This window comes from Lissotriton vulgaris, chromosome 1_1, assembly GCF_964263255.1.
Source record: "Lissotriton vulgaris chromosome 1_1, aLisVul1.2, whole genome shotgun sequence".
NCBI classification, from domain to species: Eukaryota; Metazoa; Chordata; class Amphibia; order Caudata; family Salamandridae; genus Lissotriton; species Lissotriton vulgaris.
Window position 1 is genome coordinate 390,365,595 of NC_141685.1, and position 21,010 is coordinate 390,386,604.

The 21,010-nt window shown below is 48.4% G+C and overlaps 1 protein-coding gene across 1 annotated transcript in view; it reads left to right on the forward strand.

The window, feature by feature from the left end:
• The window catches only part of LOC147747233 (sterol carrier protein 2-like), a 120,381-nt gene that overhangs the window by 49,016 nt on the left and 50,355 nt on the right, over positions 1–21,010 (forward strand). Inside the window, exon 4 of the mRNA XM_086952452.1 lies at positions 19,363–19,442. Within this exon, the coding sequence (XP_086808578.1) occupies positions 19,363–19,442 (80 nt within the window). The remainder of the gene's footprint in view (positions 1–19,362; positions 19,443–21,010) is intronic.

Consider the following 21,010-nt stretch of genomic DNA (forward strand, 5'->3'; position numbering starts at 1 on the left):
TTGCCTGATGAACTGTCATTGGGTCAGCGACAGACACCTTTCCCTTACTCGCCCAGAGCTGACTGTGGTGACAAATGCTTCGCTCCTGTGTTGTTTAGGCCATCTGAAAGCTGGGGATCAGAGGACTCTGGTTTCCGGCTGAGTCTCAGCTCCATATCAACCTGTTGGAGTTGAGAGCGGTTCGCCTGGCACTGAAAGCCTTTCTTCCTTCCATCAAGGGAAGTTTAGTTCAGGTGTTCAAAAATACCACTGACATATGGAATTGCAACAAGCAAGGCTGGTAGGGTTCATTCTGTGTCAAGAGAGAAATGTTCTTGGTCCTACAACACCTGGCGGGATCTCTGAATGTCAGGAAAAATGAATGAGCCTCGATGTCTTGCGAATCACGAATGAGGTCTCACCTTGAGGTAATGCAGGGTCTCTTCCGCGTCTGGAGAGAACCTAGGCTAGATCTGTTCACCATAGCTGAAAATGTGCAATGTAAGCACGTTTGAGAACAGGAATTTCCAAGGTGGTTTTCTGTTCTAAGAGATATTTTGTCTAAAGTGTACTTCAAGCCTCTGGAACGCCTTCCCGCCGATACCACTCCTGCCCACAATTTTCAAGAAGATCAGGAACGACTGAGCCCAAATCATTCTTGTGGCCCTGGATTGCACACGGAAGGTATGGTATCCCGAACTCCTAAGCATGAGCATCAGTCCTCCAATCAGGCTACCATTTTGGGAGTATCTCCTGTCACAGCAACAGGGCTGGTTCCTGAACCCAAACCAGTGCATACTCTGCCTTCATGCATGGAGATTGAGTGGCGGCAACTGACAGTTTTTGACCTCTCTTCAGAAGTCCGCAATGTCATTTTGGCAGCCTGGAGTCCCTCAGCCAAGACAGTATACTCCTGCCATTGGGACAAGTTTGTGGCATGGTGTACATCCACACATATGATCCCCTCTCTGCATTTTTGTCCGATGTGATATTTGTTCTATTATTAGCTCAACAAGACTTTGCCTTGGGCACAGTTAAAGGTTATCTTTCGACCTGATCTGCTTTCTTGTGGTTCCTAGATTAGCCCTACCTGTTCAAGTCACCTGTTTTGACTCGTTTCGTAAAAGGTCTCCAATGCATGTTTCCACCACAACCCTCCCATTACACCTCAATGAGACCTGAACTTAGTTTTTGCATTTTTGCTGGGCTCGCCCTTCAAACCTATTCATAGCTGCCCTCTGCATCTCTTGACTATCAGAACAGTCTTTCTAGTGGCCATTACATCCACCAGAAGGTTAGTGGGCTGCAGGCAATCTCTGTGAACCCTCCATACACCAGCCTTTTTCTAGACAAACTGGTTCTGAGAACACATGCCTTGTCCCTGCCAAAAGTGGTGACATTCTTCCACATCGGCTATACCATCATACTGCCCACTTTATTTGCTCCATCTCAACCTTCCAAAGAAGAGGAGAGACTTCACGCCTGATTCCATGTTATAGTTGTACATGGATAATACCAAAGAGCCCTGGGTGGACGATCAACTCTTGATTGGGTTCTTGGGAGCAAAGAAAATGAAAACTGCAGAAACAGACCATCTCCAGATGGATTGTACTCCTCATATAATTTGCTTCCCACCGCTGCAAGGCTTGCGGGCTCATTTCCCCCGAGCCAAGACTGTGACCACTTTGTTGGCTCGCAGAGTCCCTGTCCTGGACACATGTCAGGCTGTGAAGTGGGCACCTCTGCATGCATGTATCAGGCACTGTTGCCTGGATAGTGAGACTGGACCATATCTCACCGGCAGCAGCCTCAATAATTTGATCTCCAGTGAAAGAGTGAGTTTTTAAATCAGTGTGGTTAGTGCACAAAGACCGTTTTACTTCCGATCAGTGCCCGTACCAGAGTTTGGTGATATTCCCCCAAATGCTGTCTAGGATCTAAAAACAACTTTCTTCTGGAGATTCCTATGTTTTGTGTGAAGACCATGGGTTGGAGGTCCTATTCTTCTGGGGTGGGTACCTTCGCTCCCTGAGCCCAGAAACAAGGCCTTTCCTGGGTGGAAGTGGTCACCCCCCCCCCCCCCCCATGCCAGGAAGAGCCATCTATGGCAGGGGAGCTTCAAAGGCTATGCCGCATTTGTAACTGGACCCTCAGCCTCTGCTGCTAACAGGAGCAGGCCCCCTTCCTGTCTTCCCTCCTTTCCGGCAGAAAGGCAGGCAGGAAAAATTAGCACAGCCCAGAAGTTGTGTACACCTCTGCCAACCCCACCCCTCAGCTGGGGGAAGGGAGGTGAAGCCCACTCTTCAGTGCCCACCATCTTGCAGACAATCTCCAATCAGGATTAGGGATTGTGCTCACTCCCCCACGTGAGGTGAGCACACCAAGGGTGTTGTCAACCTAAGATCACTAACCACTAAAATGCCCCCTGAATACAGTATTAAGGGGGTAGCCCTGAACCAAGAAGACAGATTCCTGAAACCTAAGTAGAAGAAGGACGAAAGAAGACATCCAGCAGAGGAGACTGCAGAGAAGAACTGACTTGGCCACAGCCCTACCGGCCCGTCAGCAGTTTCCAGAGATCTTGCACCAAAAGTCTCCTTGTCCTGCAGCCAGCGACCTCCAGAATCCCTGGAAGGACTGACTGCCTTCAACAAAGAAGGATCTCATGTGAACAGCAGCTCTGCTCAAAAGAAACAGCCAAGAAAGACTTAGAGCCTGCTGAGGACAAATAAACCAGATGCCTGGAACCAACACTGCAGTCAATGCCTAATACCCAAATCCGGGTGGCCCACTGGTCCCAGTGAGGTCCCCAGTGCTCCATAGTCCGATTCCACCATGGTTTGAGCCCTCCAGGACTCCCCGACGTTGCCTGCAGCCTCTGCACGGAGAACCCTCAACCACTAGTGGCCCGGTAAGGTGAAATCCAACCTCAAAAGACGCCCCTCCATCCAGCTGCCCTGGGCCCTGGAGTAGAGAGCCCGAGGTACACCTATGTCCCTGAGCCCTCCAACTTACCTGCCCAGCTGTTGGTTGCTCCCGGAAGCCTTCCTGGACCGAGACTGCAACCAAAATCCCAAAATAGCAACTCTCATTGAAAACAACAGGGCACCTGACTCCAAAATAGCACCCTGCACCCGGCCACCACTGTGCCGCTTCGGGTGTACTTTGGGTGCTAACTCGGATCCTTCTTTGCCCTGAGCTAAACTCTAGGAGCTTTGCTCCCACAACCTTATGGCCTGTTTGTGAGCAGCCATCAACCGGAGGCCCTCTATCTCCCATTGGTTAACATTGGGCCTCAGCACTCTGCACCCGCCCTAGTGCCGCTGAGGGTGGTTCTAACCCCAAAAAACCAACTCCCACTAATAAGTACTTACCTGCAAACCATTAACTTGATTTCTTTCCATATTATTGAGTAGACTGCTTTTCTTGAAAATTCTTTTAAGTAACTTCATTTCCTTCCATAGGATTGCATAGACTGCTTTTCTTGAAAATTCTTTTACCCGTGGAGCTGATTTGTATGAAACATTGACAAAACCACAAATGTACTAAAAGTGATTTACTTACCTTTTCTCTAGAAAATGTCCCAGTGTGATATCTAGGCATATCACACTGAGTAAAAAAGGTAACTTAAAAAGTCATCTAGTAAGTAACGTACAAAGTTATTTATAAAGTAACTAAACAGTAAATTCGAAACATTGACTTACCTGTGATTCAATCAACTGCATTTGAACATGCATTCAATTGTAAAACATTGCATACGATTTTGCAAAGTATTTCACTTACCTGCACTAGGCTTGGCTTGGTTCTAGAAATAAAATAACTTAATATTTTTGATACAAACAAATTGGTCTGAGTTCAGTCTTTGAGTGTGTGACATCATTTGCTGCCTGAGTGTGTACAACACATGCTTAACACTACCCTCTGATCAACTTTACTGCCCATCCATTCTACCACAAATAGAGAGTAATGTGCTATATATTTTTACCTCTGCCTACCTTTGGGGTTCCACTGGACTCTGTGCACACTATTCCTCATGTTGGTATAGTATATACAGAACCAGCTTCCTACAGTTGGGTCTATTGCTTTGTAGACCGTTTGGAAACTTTAGCGCCAGGAAACCTATGGTGTAAGTGCGCTTGATAAATTCATTTTAACATAACATTACATAACATACGATGTTGAGTGAGTTTCCTTTTGGTAGCATCAAGTTACCATAGGTAGGGTTTATGCTGCGTTTTACACATACAAAATCAAAGCTAAACTGATAATTGCAGATCATTGTAATATAATGGTTGACCTCTCATTGTTCTTAAGTGTTACATTGTTTACTAAACTGTCAGTACCAGGAACAGCTGCTGCTAAGACGAGCTTCACCTCATAAACCTTGTCGTGACCCGACAGATAGGGCGACAGGACAGGACAGGAGGACACTAGGACCCTGTGGGTCATGAGGGAGGTGACCAGGTCACCGGACACCACATCCGGTTAGGGACAGGAAGAGCAGACTGACCAGGACGGGCACGGGGACGGACGTGTGTGTGACCAGCAGCCCAGAGAAAGTAAATAAAGAATCAGTAAACAACCGACCTGTGTCCCGAGTGTGATTTGCTACCTGGTGCCTACTGCAGAGACACGACAACTGGCGACGAAAGGTGGGACCCGAGCCGACGTGTACATCAACGAGATCGACGAGGAAGTAATCGACGGCGTCATCAGGAAGAACCAGGTGCCCACCCTGGATGTACAAGAAACAAGGGAGGAAAAGAGCGACATCGGAGCCCACCCGACCGCTTCTGAGGAATCACCAGCAAACTGCGGTAAGTGCGAAGGAACGCGCGATCTCGAAATAGAGGCGTGAGCTCTCGCGAGAGTCTCGGCGGCCATTTTGAGATCAGGCGGCTGGGCCAATCAGAGGTGAGATAGGGGAAGCGGCCATTTTTGAGTCAGGTGAGTGAGATTTCAATTGCGAAATCTCGCGAGAAGAGCGGCAGCCATCTTGAAAAAGGGACACAATAAAGAAACACCATACAAACCAACAGGGCGGCCATATTAGGGCCAGGCAAAACAGAAAAACAAGCAAGAACACAAGGAAAAGATCCAGAAGGAAGGAAAAAGGACTAAGAAAGCGGAGAAGAGGCTAAATAAAGTGAAGCAAAGGAACAAAAGGAAGAAATAAGAGGAACAAAAAGAGAAAAGAAGATAAGAGAAAGAAAGAAAGAAAAGAGAAAAGAGACGGTAAAAAAAAAAAAGAAGAAAAGACAAAGAGCAAAGGAAACATAGACCAACGCACAAAGGAGCGAAAGAACAGAAAGAGGAAAGAGCACATAAAGGCAAGAAGGCTAGAATGGAAGACCCAAAGCCCAGCGCACAATACAGGAGGCCACTGCCATTCAACTTATGGGAGCCACAAATTGGAATTAGGTGGGAGAAGTGGATCAGACGGTTTTAAAGATATATGGAAGCAACAGATGTAACAGATGGAAAGAGATTAGGGTTATTGCTGAACTTAGCAGGGGATGACGTCGAAGAACTTCTGGTGACACTGCCAACAGAAGAAACAAAGACATATGAGAAGTTAAGGAAATGCCTAACGGCCAAATTTGACCCACAACGAAATGTTGACTTCGAACGATATACATTTACAATTGCGTGTCAACAAGTGGACGAGACACTGGATGACTTCGCGACAAGGCTGAGAAAATTGGTGACACATTGTGAGTTCGACAAGTTCGACAACTAACAAGCAATAGGGCTACGGATCATTGAAGGCTGTCATGACACAGGATTCAGGGCAAGAATACTAAAAGAACCGACCTCATTGGAAAACATCCTGTCACTGGCGAGAGCAGAGGCGAGAACAACAGAACATGCCAAAGAAATGGAAAGAGGGAAGAAAATCGAAATCGAAAACGCACACATCATGACAAACCAATATCGCACAGGCCGGTGGAAGAATGACTGGAGGGAAGAAACAGAGAGGAGACAACCTGAAAGAACATGCTACAGGTGCGGAATGGAATTTCCACACAGAGGCCTGTGCCCAACGTTTGGCCAGACATGCAAAAGATGTAATGGAAGAAATCACTACGCCAGTATGTGCCAAGGCGTACAATTCAGAGATGACAGAGGAAGAACAGGACGACAACAAGAGTCGACAACAAGATACGTCAGGTATGTCGACAGAGAAAGGAGAAGTTCATCACGAGGGTCAGGCGAAGAAGAGGAAGAAGAGAAAGTGGAAAGACTATACCACATGTCGGAGATTCACACAGAACTGAGTGGAGGAGACGAAAAAGGAGAAACAACATACCGTACAGGCAGAAGCACCCAGGAAAAGACGGATTTGGCAAAGATAGGAGTGGGAGCACATGAAGCGGAATTTGTACGTGACAGTGGTGCAATATGCAATGTCATGTGTGCATCAGAGTACGAGAAGATGGAAGCAAAGCCGACACTGAGAGCATCCAAGGTGAAGATCTTCACCTGGGGGTCAAAGAAAGAGGTAAAAAACCTGGGAAAGTTCACAGAGGAACTGAGGTATAAAGACAAAAAGAACAAAGAGGACATCCATGTGCTGAAAGGCGACGTCCCAGGACCATGCCTACTGAGCAACAGCACCGCCCAAATAATGGGTCTCATAACTATGACATATGACAAAAAAGAAAATGAAAGACGCACTGAGAGCAAGCAAAGAGAAGACGCTGGGACCAGAGAAAGAGGAAGAGAACGAAAAAGAACCACTGAAGGAACAAACAAAACAAAGGGCGGCCGTAGAAAGAGAGGAGCCAACGGAGATAGTGCCAGCTGGCCCAGGACATTGGGCACTCGGCAAGGAGCTAGAAGGAGACGAAGAGAGGATGGCAGGCGGAGAGCAGAAGGAGGACAACCGACAAACAGAAGAAAAAGCTGATGGCAGAGAACAGCGACCGAAAAGGAATGCAATGTTATGTTATGTTATGTTATGTTAAAATTATTTCTACCGAGCACGGTCACCAGTCGGTTTCATGGCGCTCATAGACAAAAGCAGGGAGGGTAGGCAGCGAGGATTATTCGTAAGCTAGCTGGAAGAGATGCGTTTTGAGTAGTTTACGGAAACAGGTGTAACTGGGACAGAGTCGGATAGTAGTGGGGAGGGAGTTCCAAGTTGTGGGGGCGAGAAAGGAGAAGCAGGAGCCTCCGTGCTTTTTGCGTTTGAACATGGGGACGGTTAGGAGGTTATGTGTGGAAGACCGAAGGTTCCTTGAGGGAATGTGGCGCTTGAGGCTGAGGGAGGTGAAAGCTGGGGCAAGGGCAAGGAGTGACTTAAAAACAGTGCAGCCCAGTTTGAAAATGCATCGAGAGGCTACTGGGAGCCAGTGCAATATCCTCAACAGGGGCGAGACGTGTTGGTGCTTAGGCTGTTGAAAGACCAGTCTGGACGCCTGGTTTTGCACCAGCTGAAGCTGATGAAGGTGGCAAGCAGGGATCCCCACGTACAGGCAGTTGGCAAAGTCAATACGGGAGGTGACAAGGGCCATGATGACAAGTGTGAGAGCCTCAGTAGTGAGAAACCTGCAGATCCTGCGCAGATGGTAAAAGCAGGAAGAAGTAACAGCGTTGATTTGAGGCCTTATAGATAAATCACTAGAGATGATAACGCCGAGGCTCTTCACCGTATTGACAGGACAGGGTGGGGGGCCAAGAGAAGGAGGCCAGAAGCTGGAGCTCCAGGGTTTGGAGGACCCTCCTGTCAGTACCAACTCCTTCTTGCTGGGATTGAGCTTCAGCTGGCTGAAATGCATCCACTCAGAGATGGCAAGCATAGCGGATTGGAAATTGGTACAGGAAGAAGGGGAGGAGTCGATGGGAAAAATTAACTGTAAATCATCCGCATAATTGAAAATGGTGACAAGGGTGTGAGGGAGAGAAGCTATAAGGGGTTGCATATAGAGATTAAATAAGAGGGGCGAAAGAGCAGAGCCTTGAGGGACACCACAGGAAAGTGAGGAGTAAGGGGCAGAGAAAGTGGATAAATGAATCGATTGGGAACGCTGGTGCAGGAAGGAACTGATCCATGTTAAAGCCAAGCCCTGAATGCCCGTGTTTCTGACACGGTCGATCAATATGGCGTGATCGACCGTGTCAAAAGCAGCTGACAGATCTAATAGGACGAGGACTTGGGCCAGGTTCTTATCGGCACCTTGTCTCAGCACATCCATTACGACCACGATGACAGCTTCCGTGGAGTGGGCCGGTCTAAACCCGGCTTGCTGGTCATCTAAAAAAGAAGACTTTTCAATGAAAGTGCTGAGGCAGCGGGTGACATAAGTCTCCAAAACCTTCCCCAGGTAGGGGAGGAGGGAGATCGGCTGATAATTACTCAGGACAGATTGGTCAGCACTGTGCTTTTTGAGTATAGGTACAACAACTGCCTGTTTGAAAGCATCAGGGACAGAACCTGTGGCAAGCGAGTTGTTGAGGAGTGCTAACGGGGGGCCCGGACAAGCCAAGAAGGCGGCTTTCAGGATTTGAGGGGGATAACAGTCATTAGGGGAGCCTGAGCTGACCGCATGTAACAAGGAACTGAACTCAGTCTGGGAAATGGGGGGGAAGTCGTTAAAGCAGCAGGGATTCATGGGAGGTAAGGAGCAAGCAGTGGACGAGGAGGGGGTAGGGATATTGGGTTTTTTTTTTGGTGTTCAAACTGCTTTATTGCATGGTTTATGCAGTACACTGCTTTATGCGCCTATAACCCTGAGGCCGGCAGCATTGCGTGCAAATTAAGAAGGAAGTTGTAGTTGGTATAACACAGCCTGTTAACCGGCATCCTGGAGGCCCGGTGGCGCACAATAGCAGCAGTCGGTAAATATCCTGTACATAGCGCAAAAAATATATGTCTGAGAATACACTGCAGTAGAACAAGTTTTCCATTTTTATCAGTTTCCAACATTAAACAAAACTGTGAGGTCACTCAGACACACTTGGGAGTGGAATTACGGGTCAACAGAGCGTCTTATGTATCGATGGACATTCATTGTTATACATTGGTATCGTAGTAGTCACAGTGGTATGCATTCGTCTGGTGGATAAGGGCTATGTGCGTAACTGCAGGGAATCGTCAAGGATGGTGATGAGGGTGTATGGAATCGGCAAGGCAGTAGGACCTGTATAGTGAGCCAGGGCCTAGCGGCAATGTCTGCGTATACAGTGTCTACTGACAGCATGTGGGGGAGTATTGTGGAAGGTAGCGACCCATAATGTAACCTGTGGGGTAACATACCGGGACAATTAGAAGTGAGGTGTGTATGCGCCGGCTGGCACTGTTGCTCGTTTTTAAGTGTTAACAGTTTAGCTAATCGCTAACATGTCCGCCCTCTGGAACATCGCTATCATCAGCCTGGGCTAGCAGATAGCCGACCAACGGGCCCCAAATAACCTTAGGTCGGGTAGGGAGCGGTAACAATTCAGTAAAGGTAATGTGTTGTTCCTGACAGTACGTCATGTCAGCCAACTAATCTTTGAATTTAGGTGCTCTGCCTCGGCCCCAACGGCATGCAACTCGTCGCCTCGCCAAGAGCAATGCGGTATCTACAAATTTTCTGCAGGATTTTGGGATGTGCGTCGTGTGCCCGAGTAGCGTAAGTAGCGGCTCAACAGATATAGGTTCCTTTGTCATAGCAGTGAGAGCGTCAGACACCTGCTGCCAGTATAGATGAACAGGAGGGCACTCCCAAGCTAAGTGCAGGAAGCCCGCGTGCTCGGCATGGCAGCACTCGCATCTGTCGTTGTCAGCCAACCGAAACCTGTGTTTCTTCACCGGGGTATAATACAACTGCTGCAAGAATTTTTAGTGTATCATCTTAAGTCTACTACTGGCTGATATACGAGCCGTAAGGGCGCAGCAGTATTGCCATTGTTCGCCAGTGAGTTTAATGGCCAGGTCAGCGCTCCAATGCGCTCGAGCTCCCGCCTCAGGCATCGTGGCAGTCGACCTAAGCTGGCGATAAAGACCAGAGGCTAAGTGTGCCCCTTCTTGCGAGCATAACAAAGTGGAGTAGGAATAGGGTTTAAGGTTCATCAGGGAACTCAGGCAAGATGTCCTTCATCCCTTGGCGTAGGCGTAGGTAGTAAAAGACATCGAGCGGGGTGCGATCATGGGAGGTAAATTTCCCGGTCGTGAATAGGTCGCCCCAGCAAGCTGTCTGCAGTCGTTCACAAAGCATACGAAAGCCTCATTCCTGTAACAGGGCAAGGTTAGGGTGAAACGCCAGTGGCAGTTTAGGAGAGTACGGCAAACAGCAGGACATCCTCCTGGCTATACGGCGCCATGCATCCAGTGTGCAGGAGACGGAAGTATTCGGCGTCTGAATTAATGACTCGGGGCAATGGAGCAGGCCATTAAGCGGGATAGGATGCACGATCCAGCCTTCTACCGCAAGCTGAGGCATGAAGGGCGTGGGAACCAGCCAGTGATATGCATAATGCGCCTGCGCGCATTGGTAATAAGCCTTGAGGTCGGGGACATCGAAGCCACCTTTATCATAAGGCTGGATCAACGTGGACCCTTTCAATCATGCATTTTTGCCTCCCCAGAATAATCAACAGAGTTCTGATTTTTAAGGTTTTAAAGAAAAAAGCACCCGGATAGTATGGGATATTGAGGAAGAGGTATAGGAAACTGGGTAGAACCACCATTTTGATAAGGGACGCTCTGCCCGCCATGGAGAGTGGTAGGGTGATCCAGCGATCCACTGCGGCCGTGAGTTTCGTGATTGCTACTCCATAATTGGAGCGGAGTGTTTCATCTTTATTGCGTGAGATCTGAATGCCGAGGTAACGGAGATTCGTACGACACCACAATTAAGTGGATAGTCGAGGGGGAAGTCGGTGACCGCATCAGTAAGGAGGAAGAATTGCGACTTGGACCAATTTATGTGCACCCCCAACATCCTGCCGAATACTACAAATTCTCTTAATAGGGGGTTGAGGTGCAGGTCAGGGAACTTGACATAGAGCGTGATGTCGTCAGCGTATAAGGACACATCAATTTGGTGCTGAAGGCATTGTATCGCACCATCTCGATGCAACTGACGTAGCCTGCAGGCTAGGGGCTCAACCGCAATCGCGAACAATAGGGGGAATAAAGGACACCCCTGACGCGTACCCCTGGTGATGTCAATGGAGTGTGAAAGGCGACCATGGATGAGGACCTTTGCTGTCGGTTGTGTGTAGAGTAGCTGGACCCAGGAGATTAAGAGTTTTGGGAATCCTATGCTCGACAGAACTGAAAATAAGTAAGGCCATTCTACAGAGTCGAACGCCTTGGAGGCGTCTAGAAAGACAGCTGCTACCGGTAAGTCGGGGTGGACCGTGGGAAGTAGAGAGAACAGGGTGCGTAGGTTTTGAGAGGTAGATCGACCCGAGACAAAACCAGATTGATCAGGCAATACAATCCTGGTCATGAGAAGGGAAAGCCGAGTGGCCAGGACCTTCGCAAGGATCTTGACATCGCAATTTAAGAGGGAAAGTGGGCTGTAAGAGCTACAAGAGCTGGGGTCCTTGCCAGGTTTCAAGAGCGAGGTAAGGCCTACCTCCCGCATAGAGCTAGGGAGGATGCCATCGCTAAGCGACTCTTCATACACCTCCCGGAGGACAGGAGCCATGATGTCTATATAAGCTTTATAGAACTCGGCGGGGATGCCATCCAGTCCAGGCGCCTTGCCGTTCTTCAGTGACATGATGGCCTCTCGGACCTCATCCAGCTCCAAGGGGGCCGCTAGGAAGGCTCTGTGGCCATCACTGAGCCAGCAGAGTGCTACATCACCCAGAAAGTCCGCGTACGGTGTATCGGCTGTAGTATCAGTGGTGTAGAGTGTATGGTAGTGAGAAGTGAAGTCCTCAAGCAGTGCATCTGAGTCCCTGATTGTGCGTCCCTGATCGTCAATGAGTTCCAGGATGGTGTTGTGGTCACGTGGGGTGCGCGTCAGTACCGCAAGCACCCTCCCTGGTCTGTCTCCCTCGCAATACCTTCTGGCTTGCCAATGTTTACCTCGGAATTTTGCTTCCCTATTAGCCTCCTCCTCATATTTGGACAATTTGTCTCTGAACTCTGCATGTATATCAGGACTGTCGTCTTCCACCATTCGGAGTTCCAGAGCTCTCAGTTCCCTGGATAGTGTTCTGTATGTCCCGTAGAACCCCAAAACTTTTAGATATGCAGTACCCTTTTATGGTGACTTTGAAGGCCTCCCAGATATGTTCGACCGGGTCTACTGACCCTTTGTTCATGGGAAAGAAAGCAGCAATTTCCTCTCCCAGCTCGACTCGGAAAAGGGTATCTAATAGCGCCGCTGGTTGTAATCTCCATTGTGGCCAAGGGCTATCCCATCCAGGAATACGCGTATGCAGCAGGACAGGGCTGTGGTCAGAGTGTGTTCTTGGCAAGTGTGTAACTCCCAGGACCCCGGGAGTGATCTCCGTGGTGACAAGGAAGTAATCCAATCGTTCCCATGTGCCCGTCTGCGGGGTGAAATGTGTGCCCTCCCTTCCGTTAGGGTGCAGGCGCCGCCATATGTCCACCAGCCCGCCCTCAGTGATGACGCCCTCCAATGCCTCTCTGGCCCTGGGTTTATAGTGGTTCGCTCCGTCAGCTCTATCTAAGTGAGGTATCAATGCCAAATTAAAGTCCCCCCCAGACAACATGGCGGGATCCTACGTCCATGATTTTTCCCCAGAGTGTAGTAAAGAAAGCGGGCATGTCTAGGTTAGGAGCATAGCAATTAATGAAGGTAAATGTGTCGCGGCCCAGTCGCCCCCACAGCAGGGCGTAACGCCCTTCACTATCTATCGCGTCTCCGTACTTGTGGAATGGTACTGTGCGTTTAAGAAGGATGGTAACTCCCCTTGCATATGTGGAATAAGAGGAGAATATACGGACACCAGCCCATTTACTTGCAAAGGTGGCCCGCACTTGCGGTGACAGATGAGTTTCCTGTAGCATGGCAACATGTATATGGTGTCTGTTGAGATAAGCAATCACATTTCGACATTTGTTTGCATTTTTAAGCCCTCTAACATTCCATGACATGCAATTCAATTGTGCATCAGGTTTTAAGACCGCCATAGGTTACGAGGTATAAATTTATCCCATCCTAGTATTAGGAATGCTGCGGTTACTGCTCCACCTAGACGATACAGTTTAACATAGCACTCTGTGAGTTGACCATCCACTCCGTGTGTAAATCCTCCCTCCCCAGACCAGCCCATCCCCTCTCCCACTACAGCATCCCAATCATGCCAGCAGCCGCATTTCCCTCCCAACTTCTCCCCCCTCCCCCCCTCAACTTAAACATCTGAACATTTAGCATGGGGAGCACCCATGAGGGAAACAACATCAAGGGCGCACAGCCACTTCTCCCGCCAATGGCCTCCCATACTATGCCGCCCTCGGAGGAGGCCAAGGCACGGATTGTGGTCCTTGGAGTACGTTACCACTGGAGAGAGCAGGCAAGTCTGTTCTGCAGCGTGACGTCTACGTCCCTCGCATTCCCGAAGCAAGGGCCAGAAATAAGAGTTCAAAGCGACAAAAAATCTGGTCATGCCAAGTTCATGTGATCAATGCTCATCCGCTGCCGAGGATGGATCTTCATCGTCCGGGTCCGCCTCAGCATTGCGGCCACCTCTCCGAGCCTTGCGGATTGTCTTCAAAAAATCTTCAGCTTTTTGGGGATTTGTGAAAAAACGATGCTTCCCCTGGTGTGTGACTCGTAGCTTCGCCGGGTAGAGTAGGGCATATTCCAGCTGGGCTTCCCGCAGTTTCTTCTTCACAGGAATGAACGTTTGTCTCTTTTCCTGCACTAGAGTGGTAAAGTCAGGATATATGGAGAAAGTAAGACCATTGTATTGCAGGGTTTGTTGAGTCCGGGCTGCTCATAGCGCGACATCCCTGTCGCGGTAATTCAGTCATTTAGCGATGATCGGCCTAAGCAGTAATCTGGGCTTGGGGACAGGAGCCAATGATCGGTGCGCCCTCTCAATAATAAATTGAGGCGAAAAAGCATCCTCCCCTATCGATCCTTTGAGGAGCTTCTTGACATAGAGTTCCATTTTGCCCGTGTCTGTGGATTTCGGAATGCCTGTGACGCGTATGTTGTTGCGTCGGCTACGGGCTTCCAAGTCCTCGTTCTTAGCTGCTATGATCCGGAGAAGGTCGTCCATGCGGGCCAATTGTGTGGTGTGAGTCGAGGTGACATCGTCATTATCTGAGATTCGCTGCTCAGTGGACGTTATCCTTTCTTCGTGACGGTCAACCTTGTGAACCAGGGCGTCGAGTCTAGACGTCATCCCGTCTACCTTTTCCACTACAGTGGCAAATCCCTGCCTCATTTCTTGGAACAGGCGGTGCAAGTCGAGTTCCTTAGCGGGAGAAGCAATGGCCACCGAGTTAGTGTCACTGGGCCCTGGTTCAGCAGGCCCCGACTTCGTGCCTTTTTTAGCGCCATCAAAGCTTATTTTTGTCTGGCGGTTTTCGGGGCGCACCATTGTGGTCTCTGATCGTGTCTATCCTACCACTCCTTGGTCCACCACAGTGGTCTCGCTAGGTTCCACGTACGGGGTGGTAAGGCGGCAACAGCTGGCACCTCACAAGGCCGTAGCCCCTCCTCCCCGCACTTAACTTTGGTTGATGGTGGTAGCAATCCCCACAGCAATCGTGAGCCGCACCATGGGGGACATGAATCACCAGCCGTCGCTTGTGCTGCCAAAAACGTGAAGAGGGTGGGCACAGGCAGTCGTGAACAGTGGTTTTCATCAATAGGCACTTCGCGTGCAGGTGGCTCCGATCCCAGCGATGTTATGTGAGGGCATAGGCTACGGGGTCATGACAATGATATAGGTCAGAGATAGGCGCTGCAAAGCAGACCACACGAGGAAAAGAGTAATTTTAGTTCGCGTATAAATCAGCACCAACCCTAGTAGGGGTTGGTGCTGCGGTTGGGCAGCGACCACAGTTCAGGGTGACCGGCAGATCATTAAGTGTCCAAGAGCCGCTGTGTGTATCATGAGTCGGATAGCATGCAGGTCCAGTATCTTGTCAAAGTAGCTAGCAGTAGGAATCCCAGGGAACCTCGTCTCAGCTCGACCCCCCACCGCCTTCCAGCAACCGGGAATCGAGTGACCGCTATCAGCTCCGGGCACTCCTCACCTTCCACAGAGCAGCGGCGGGTGTCGCCGGTGTCCGACTCCCCCCAGCGCCGACGAGAGTCGTGGCGGCAATTGCAGCTTTTTCCCTGAGGGCCGGCACGCCCGCCGGTCCGTGCATTGGTAGAGGCAGCGCCTCCCAGACGCTAGGCTCGCCGGGAGGGGGCCAGGCACACGGGTCAAGCCCCCGCAAGCAGTAAGCAGCTCTCTGCAATGTTCTCAGCCCGTGCCTGCGTAGAGGATCAAAGCCGGGCACGTCTCGGGTGCCGAGACCACCGGCACGGATTGGGCCCGTCGCCTCGTGGCAAGCACCGGTCTCGAGTAGTCCTCCGCGGCAGGCCTCCTCAACGCACAGTCTCCAGAGGCACCGCCGGCTAATTTTGCAGCGCTGTTTCCGCCGGTTCGGATGTCGCCAGAGGCCCAAGCTTCAGGTCGAGTGTGGAGGGCGACCTACTGCAGCAGATGGTAGGTAGCATTTACGATTTTCTCGCCTGTGGCAGAGGATATTTGTAGGATAACAGGCCAAGGAGCGGGAGCTATACAGTTAGGCAGCCATTTCGCTTGCGCGCCCTCTAGCGCCCCATATTGTTTTTGATAGTGGTGATCTTGTCAATGAAGAATGAATTGAGTGAATCACAAAGGGTGTGAGGGTTGGGGTTGAACAGTAACGCGGTCGGGCAGGGAGAGTTCTTCTACGATTGAAAAGATATCCCTGGTTTTGGAGGCTGAGCTAAGAATTTTCTGGGAAAAGTAGGAGGATTTGGCCGATAAAATAGATTTTTTGTACAGTTTTAGTAGATCAACATAGGCAGTTTTTAATAAGGGATCATAGTTACACCTCTAACGGCGCTAAGCTTGTCTGAGAGCTAATTTATCCAGTTTTAGTTGGTCTGTGAACCAGCGCTGAGCATCATGCGGGCGTTTAGTTTTAGTGGGGCGACCACATCACTCGCCTGTTTCAACCATTGATCAAGGACGTCTGTTTGGGTAGACGTCATGGTCCTGTCGCTGGGGGTTGTGGTAAGTAAAATGGAGTGGAATTCAAAGATATCGGCTCGCTTCCAGTTTCGTGCAGTGAAATTGGTAGTGAGTAGGGGACGGTTGGGCAGAGCAAGCTCCAGTGAGAAGGAAATAAAACAGTGATCCGACCAGGTGCAGGGATAGACTAGACTAGGGGAGGGGAGATGTCAAGATTGGCCGTCCATACTTGGTCGAGAGTATGACCTTTAGTGTGGGTAGCCACTGAAATGTGCTGTTTACAGTTCAGGCCAATTAACAGATCTGTAAATTCAGCAGAGAGACTAATAACTAACCGAGAGATGAGGTCGCCGAATTGATGGGAAAAGAGAGGCATATTATCACGGGGACGATAAACAGGGACACTGATGAAAGAGAGCTTGGGAGAGATGAATTTCAGCGTAAGGTGGTCGGTGTTGGGAATGGTGCTAGTTTCCAAGTTTGTGAAATTATATTGAGAGCGGATGATAGCACTACCCCCCCACCCATTCTGCCCAACGCCCTGTTGGACTGTAAGATGTAATAGCCCGAAGGGATAGCGGCGAGGATGTCGGGGGTAGAGTCATCTGTTAACCAAGTCTCAGAGAGGAGAAGAATATCAATATTACTGTTGTCTAGCAGTTGAAAGATTTCAAGCTGATGCTTAGCCAGCGAGCGGGTGTTAAGGTAAACAACTGAGATGGAATGAGGTGCTGGTGGGCCATCCGCGAGTGACAAGGTGGAGAAGTTATTACAAGAGATGGGAGTAGGCACATCGGGTGTACTAGAGGGGGAGCAGTGGGGTTTCAAGATGCGCAAGTCTTGACCAATGCCGACGGCGCGGAGGCCAAGGGGGCCTGTGTTTTGGAGAGAGAACAAGTCCTTAGAGGAATATGTGATGCGATGGGCATAGTGTGTGGCCGCTGGACGCGACCGGCCGCGGATGGGCGCAGACAGGCTTAACTTAGGCGCAACTTCGGCGCGATGTCGGCGCTTCCGCTGCGCTCGTCCGCTGTGCTTCCGCCAGGCCGCCATGTTATACAGGCCGCGAAGTGAGCCACTAGACCGCTAACCTGCAAGGTAGAGAGGCAGGGCGTAAGTGGTGTCAGGGGCAGGAAGTGGCGCTCGGCTGAACGACCCTCCGCACAAACGGCACAATGCCGGGGCGGAACGGGTCAAGAGCGTGAGGACAAAGAGACTAAGTGATAAAACATAGGAGTCAGAAACTGGAGAGACGGGTCGACCAGACACCTGGACTCTTTATCTATCTCTCTCTCTCTCTCTCTCTCTCTCTCTCTCTCTCTCTCTCTCTCTCTCTCTCTCTCTCTCTCTCTCTCTCTCTCTCTCTCTCTCTCTCTCTCTCTCTCTCTCTCTCTCTCTCTCTTCTCTCTCAATCTCTGTCTCTGTCTCTGTCTCTGTCTCTATATCACCACAACAATGAGTAAATGCTGTAAATGGTGATGGGGTGAAATTGATCAGTAGAACTGTACCATGAACATTTGTTTGCAGCAAAGGGGGAGATGTCGTGACCCGACAGATAGGGTGACAGGACAGGAGGACACTAGGACCCTGTGGGTCATGAGGGAGGTGACCAGGTCACCGGACACCACATCCGGTTAGGGACAGGAAGAGCAGACTGACCAGGACGGGCACAGGGACGGACGTGTGTGTGACCAGCAGCCCAGAGAAAGTAAAGAATCAGTAAACAACCGACCTGTGTCCCGAGTGTGATTTGCTGCCTGGCGCCCACTGCAGAGACACGACAAACCTACTGTATCATCATAAGATATTTTGTTGACCATCAGTGCTTGTTTGATTTGCTTATATTCAAAAACGCTAAAGGAATATAATTGGTCCGCAGTTTGCTTACAAGTTTGGCTGTGCCAAATCATGTTTCAGATTAAATTAGGAGAAAGCATGTAATGCACCATAGGGCATGTTGCAAGAATCTTGCGTATAAACATAGAGCTTACTGAATGTGTACTTACAGATTTATGTCCTTCAATACCACTTACCAGCATTGCAAACGGAGCAGGATAGTGTTATGTGAAAAAGCATTCTCTATTTAAGTCAGGAAAAACCACAACATTGTTTTGTGGTGCGAACACATATTTTCAATTGTATCACCAGTAAATTCAGTGTGGTGAGTTGCAGGGCACAATTTCCAACTCTAGAGAACTACATTTACAAACTAGAGTGAGTTCTTTTTCCACACTTGAACTATGGCCGTGCTTCTTTCACATTTTCATTTAGCTATTATCAGATAGCATGTAGGGGCACATGCATCATTGTAGGAATTTGCATTTCCTAAATTGAGAAAATTAAGGAATCGCAATTTAGGAATTGCAAAATCCTATGCATCAAGAAATCCTAATTTTTTTTAGGATTTCTTAATTTTCGGAATTTGCGATTCCTTAATTGCGAATCGCAATTAAGGAATGGCATTACATTGATTCCTATGGGCCTAGAGGCCCATAGGAATCAATGCCGTTTTGCATTTCTTTTTTTTGGAATTTGCAATTTGTTGATGCATTGCAAGGGTGCAGAGGGGGGTCCAAAGGACCCCCCCTGCACCCCTGAAATGTATTTTAAAGTGCATGTTTCACACACACATGTCCTAAGGGCATGTGTGTGTGTAACATGACACTTTCCAAAGTGCATTTTTGTGCTTTTTAAAAAAAATTAGCAAATTAACACGAGGGTCAACCTCGTGTTAATTTGCACTTCCTATTTCAAAATTCGCATTTTTTAAAAAATGGATGCATTGCATTTAAGGAATCGCACAAATGCGATTCCTTAAATGCATTCGCATTTTTAGGAAATGCAAAAAAAAGCGAATTTAGAAAAATAGTTTCATGCATCCCAAAAACGTATTTAGGAAGCGCAAATGGCTTCCTAAATAGGTTGATGCATGTGCCCCGTAGTCTTTTTTCGCGGTGCTGTGGAAGTACTCTGGTGATTCCACATCACCCACTCACTAATCTGACCACAACATTTCTTGCTACCTTATGTAATATTTTTGTTCCCCACAACACCTTTTAGTATTCACTTAGAGTAATCCCCAAGCATTTCTGAATTTTCTGCTCTGGGCTTTTAGTAAGCCCCGGAAATAGTGCAGTGCAAGAGAAGAGCCTTGACTGAAAAATAGGGCTGACTGTTTAACTGTGAAAGGACCAGTTGCTATAATTTCTGTTTTGTGTTTTGCTACAGATACGAAACCTGATTGCACGTTCACTATGACTGACCGTGATATGCAAGATTTATTCCTTGGCAAGTTGAATCCACAGACAGTAAGTGAAGATAAGAAAAAGCTAGGCCATTCACCATCTCCTGTGTATCTTTGTCTTTAGAGCCTCTCAAATCATTTGAATTCACAGATAATACATTCAGTTTCTCCATGCCTACGTAAAATTTTACTGTGACAATATAAGGGAGGTACCCTGATCCTCTGAAAAGGGATGGGTATATATCAACATAAGCGCAAACTATCCCTTTTTTCTAAGTCTGAAGAGAAGACCCTAAGACAATTGAATCAGATAAAATAAATCCGTTATCTAAATGCATACGGACAACAATACATTTCCAAGTTGCTAAAGTACAAAATCATGTCTGAAGAGAAACAAATGTAAATATATAAAATCAAACAATATTAAAAAGGAATGCTTATAAAAATTAGTTTATTAAAAAGTTTTAACAATGATACCACAAAATTCACTGTAAACGATTAGCTAGAGCACACTGTTTTTACATTATTAAAAAACATTTGTTAAATTACAAATATCACAAAAAAGAAAAACAAACTGGCGACGGTGCGTTTGGGTGCTAAAGTATTTCGTCACCTTCTTCAGGACAATAGAGCAATTTAAAATCTTTGGTCATGACTCTGTAGCCTCCAGATTATCATATTTGGCTATAAGTGGGAATCAATTTCCCATATGTTGTCTTTAACGACCTTGAGGACACTGTTACTGCTCCTGTATATACTGTATTTCTTTAAAAACCTGTATTATTAAATTATGGTTCTCCTTTTCAGTGTATTACACCGGAAATAGCTGTAAAATCCACTATTTCTTTGCAGACTTGGACTGTTGATGGTCCCCTTTATTTAAAAAAAAAATTCAGTTCACTTATTCAATTTGTGAGATTCGTAGAATATATTGATTGGCAGAATCCAGGAAAGTGGATCTCTGGACAACCTTTTGCCTCACAGGCAAGGCGTTTTTACATTCAAGCCTTTGTATGTGGAGTCTGCAGTCCCCTAAGAGTGAGATGACCCCAAATATCTACGATTGACTCTATGAATATAGAGTGGGAAACTACTGTCTGTGTCGCTATCCTGCAGTCAAGCGAGCAACCTTAAAATAAAGAGGACCATCAAAGGCGGCAGAACACGATTCTGGGGGCAGCGAAAAATTTGCCCTAAAGCCATATGGTACAGCGAGGCGAAACTCTGTTGCCAAACATCAGACAACTCCATGATGTGACAGGTCGGTGTTGAAAAAAAGGTCCCAAATCCACTCCCAGAGTTGTTCCTGTGACAAATCCACATTTAGGGGCCCATTAGGATGGCGGGCGGATTGCCCCGCCGGGCCGGCAGTAGCCACCGCTGGCCCGGCGTAGGTGATCCACTCGCCATCCATACCTGAGACCCCCCGCCATATTAGTATTGCTGGGGGACCGTCCGCCACTTCTCCGCTGGTCGACTTGTTGACCAGGCGGAAAAGGTGCATGATATGGTGCCAGTGTCTGCAAGACACTGCCATCCATATTACGATGCAGGCAAAGAGCAGCCTTTCCATGGCGCCATGGAAAGGCATGCGGTTTCTGCTGGTGGGGTCCCATTGCGGGCCCCCAGGAT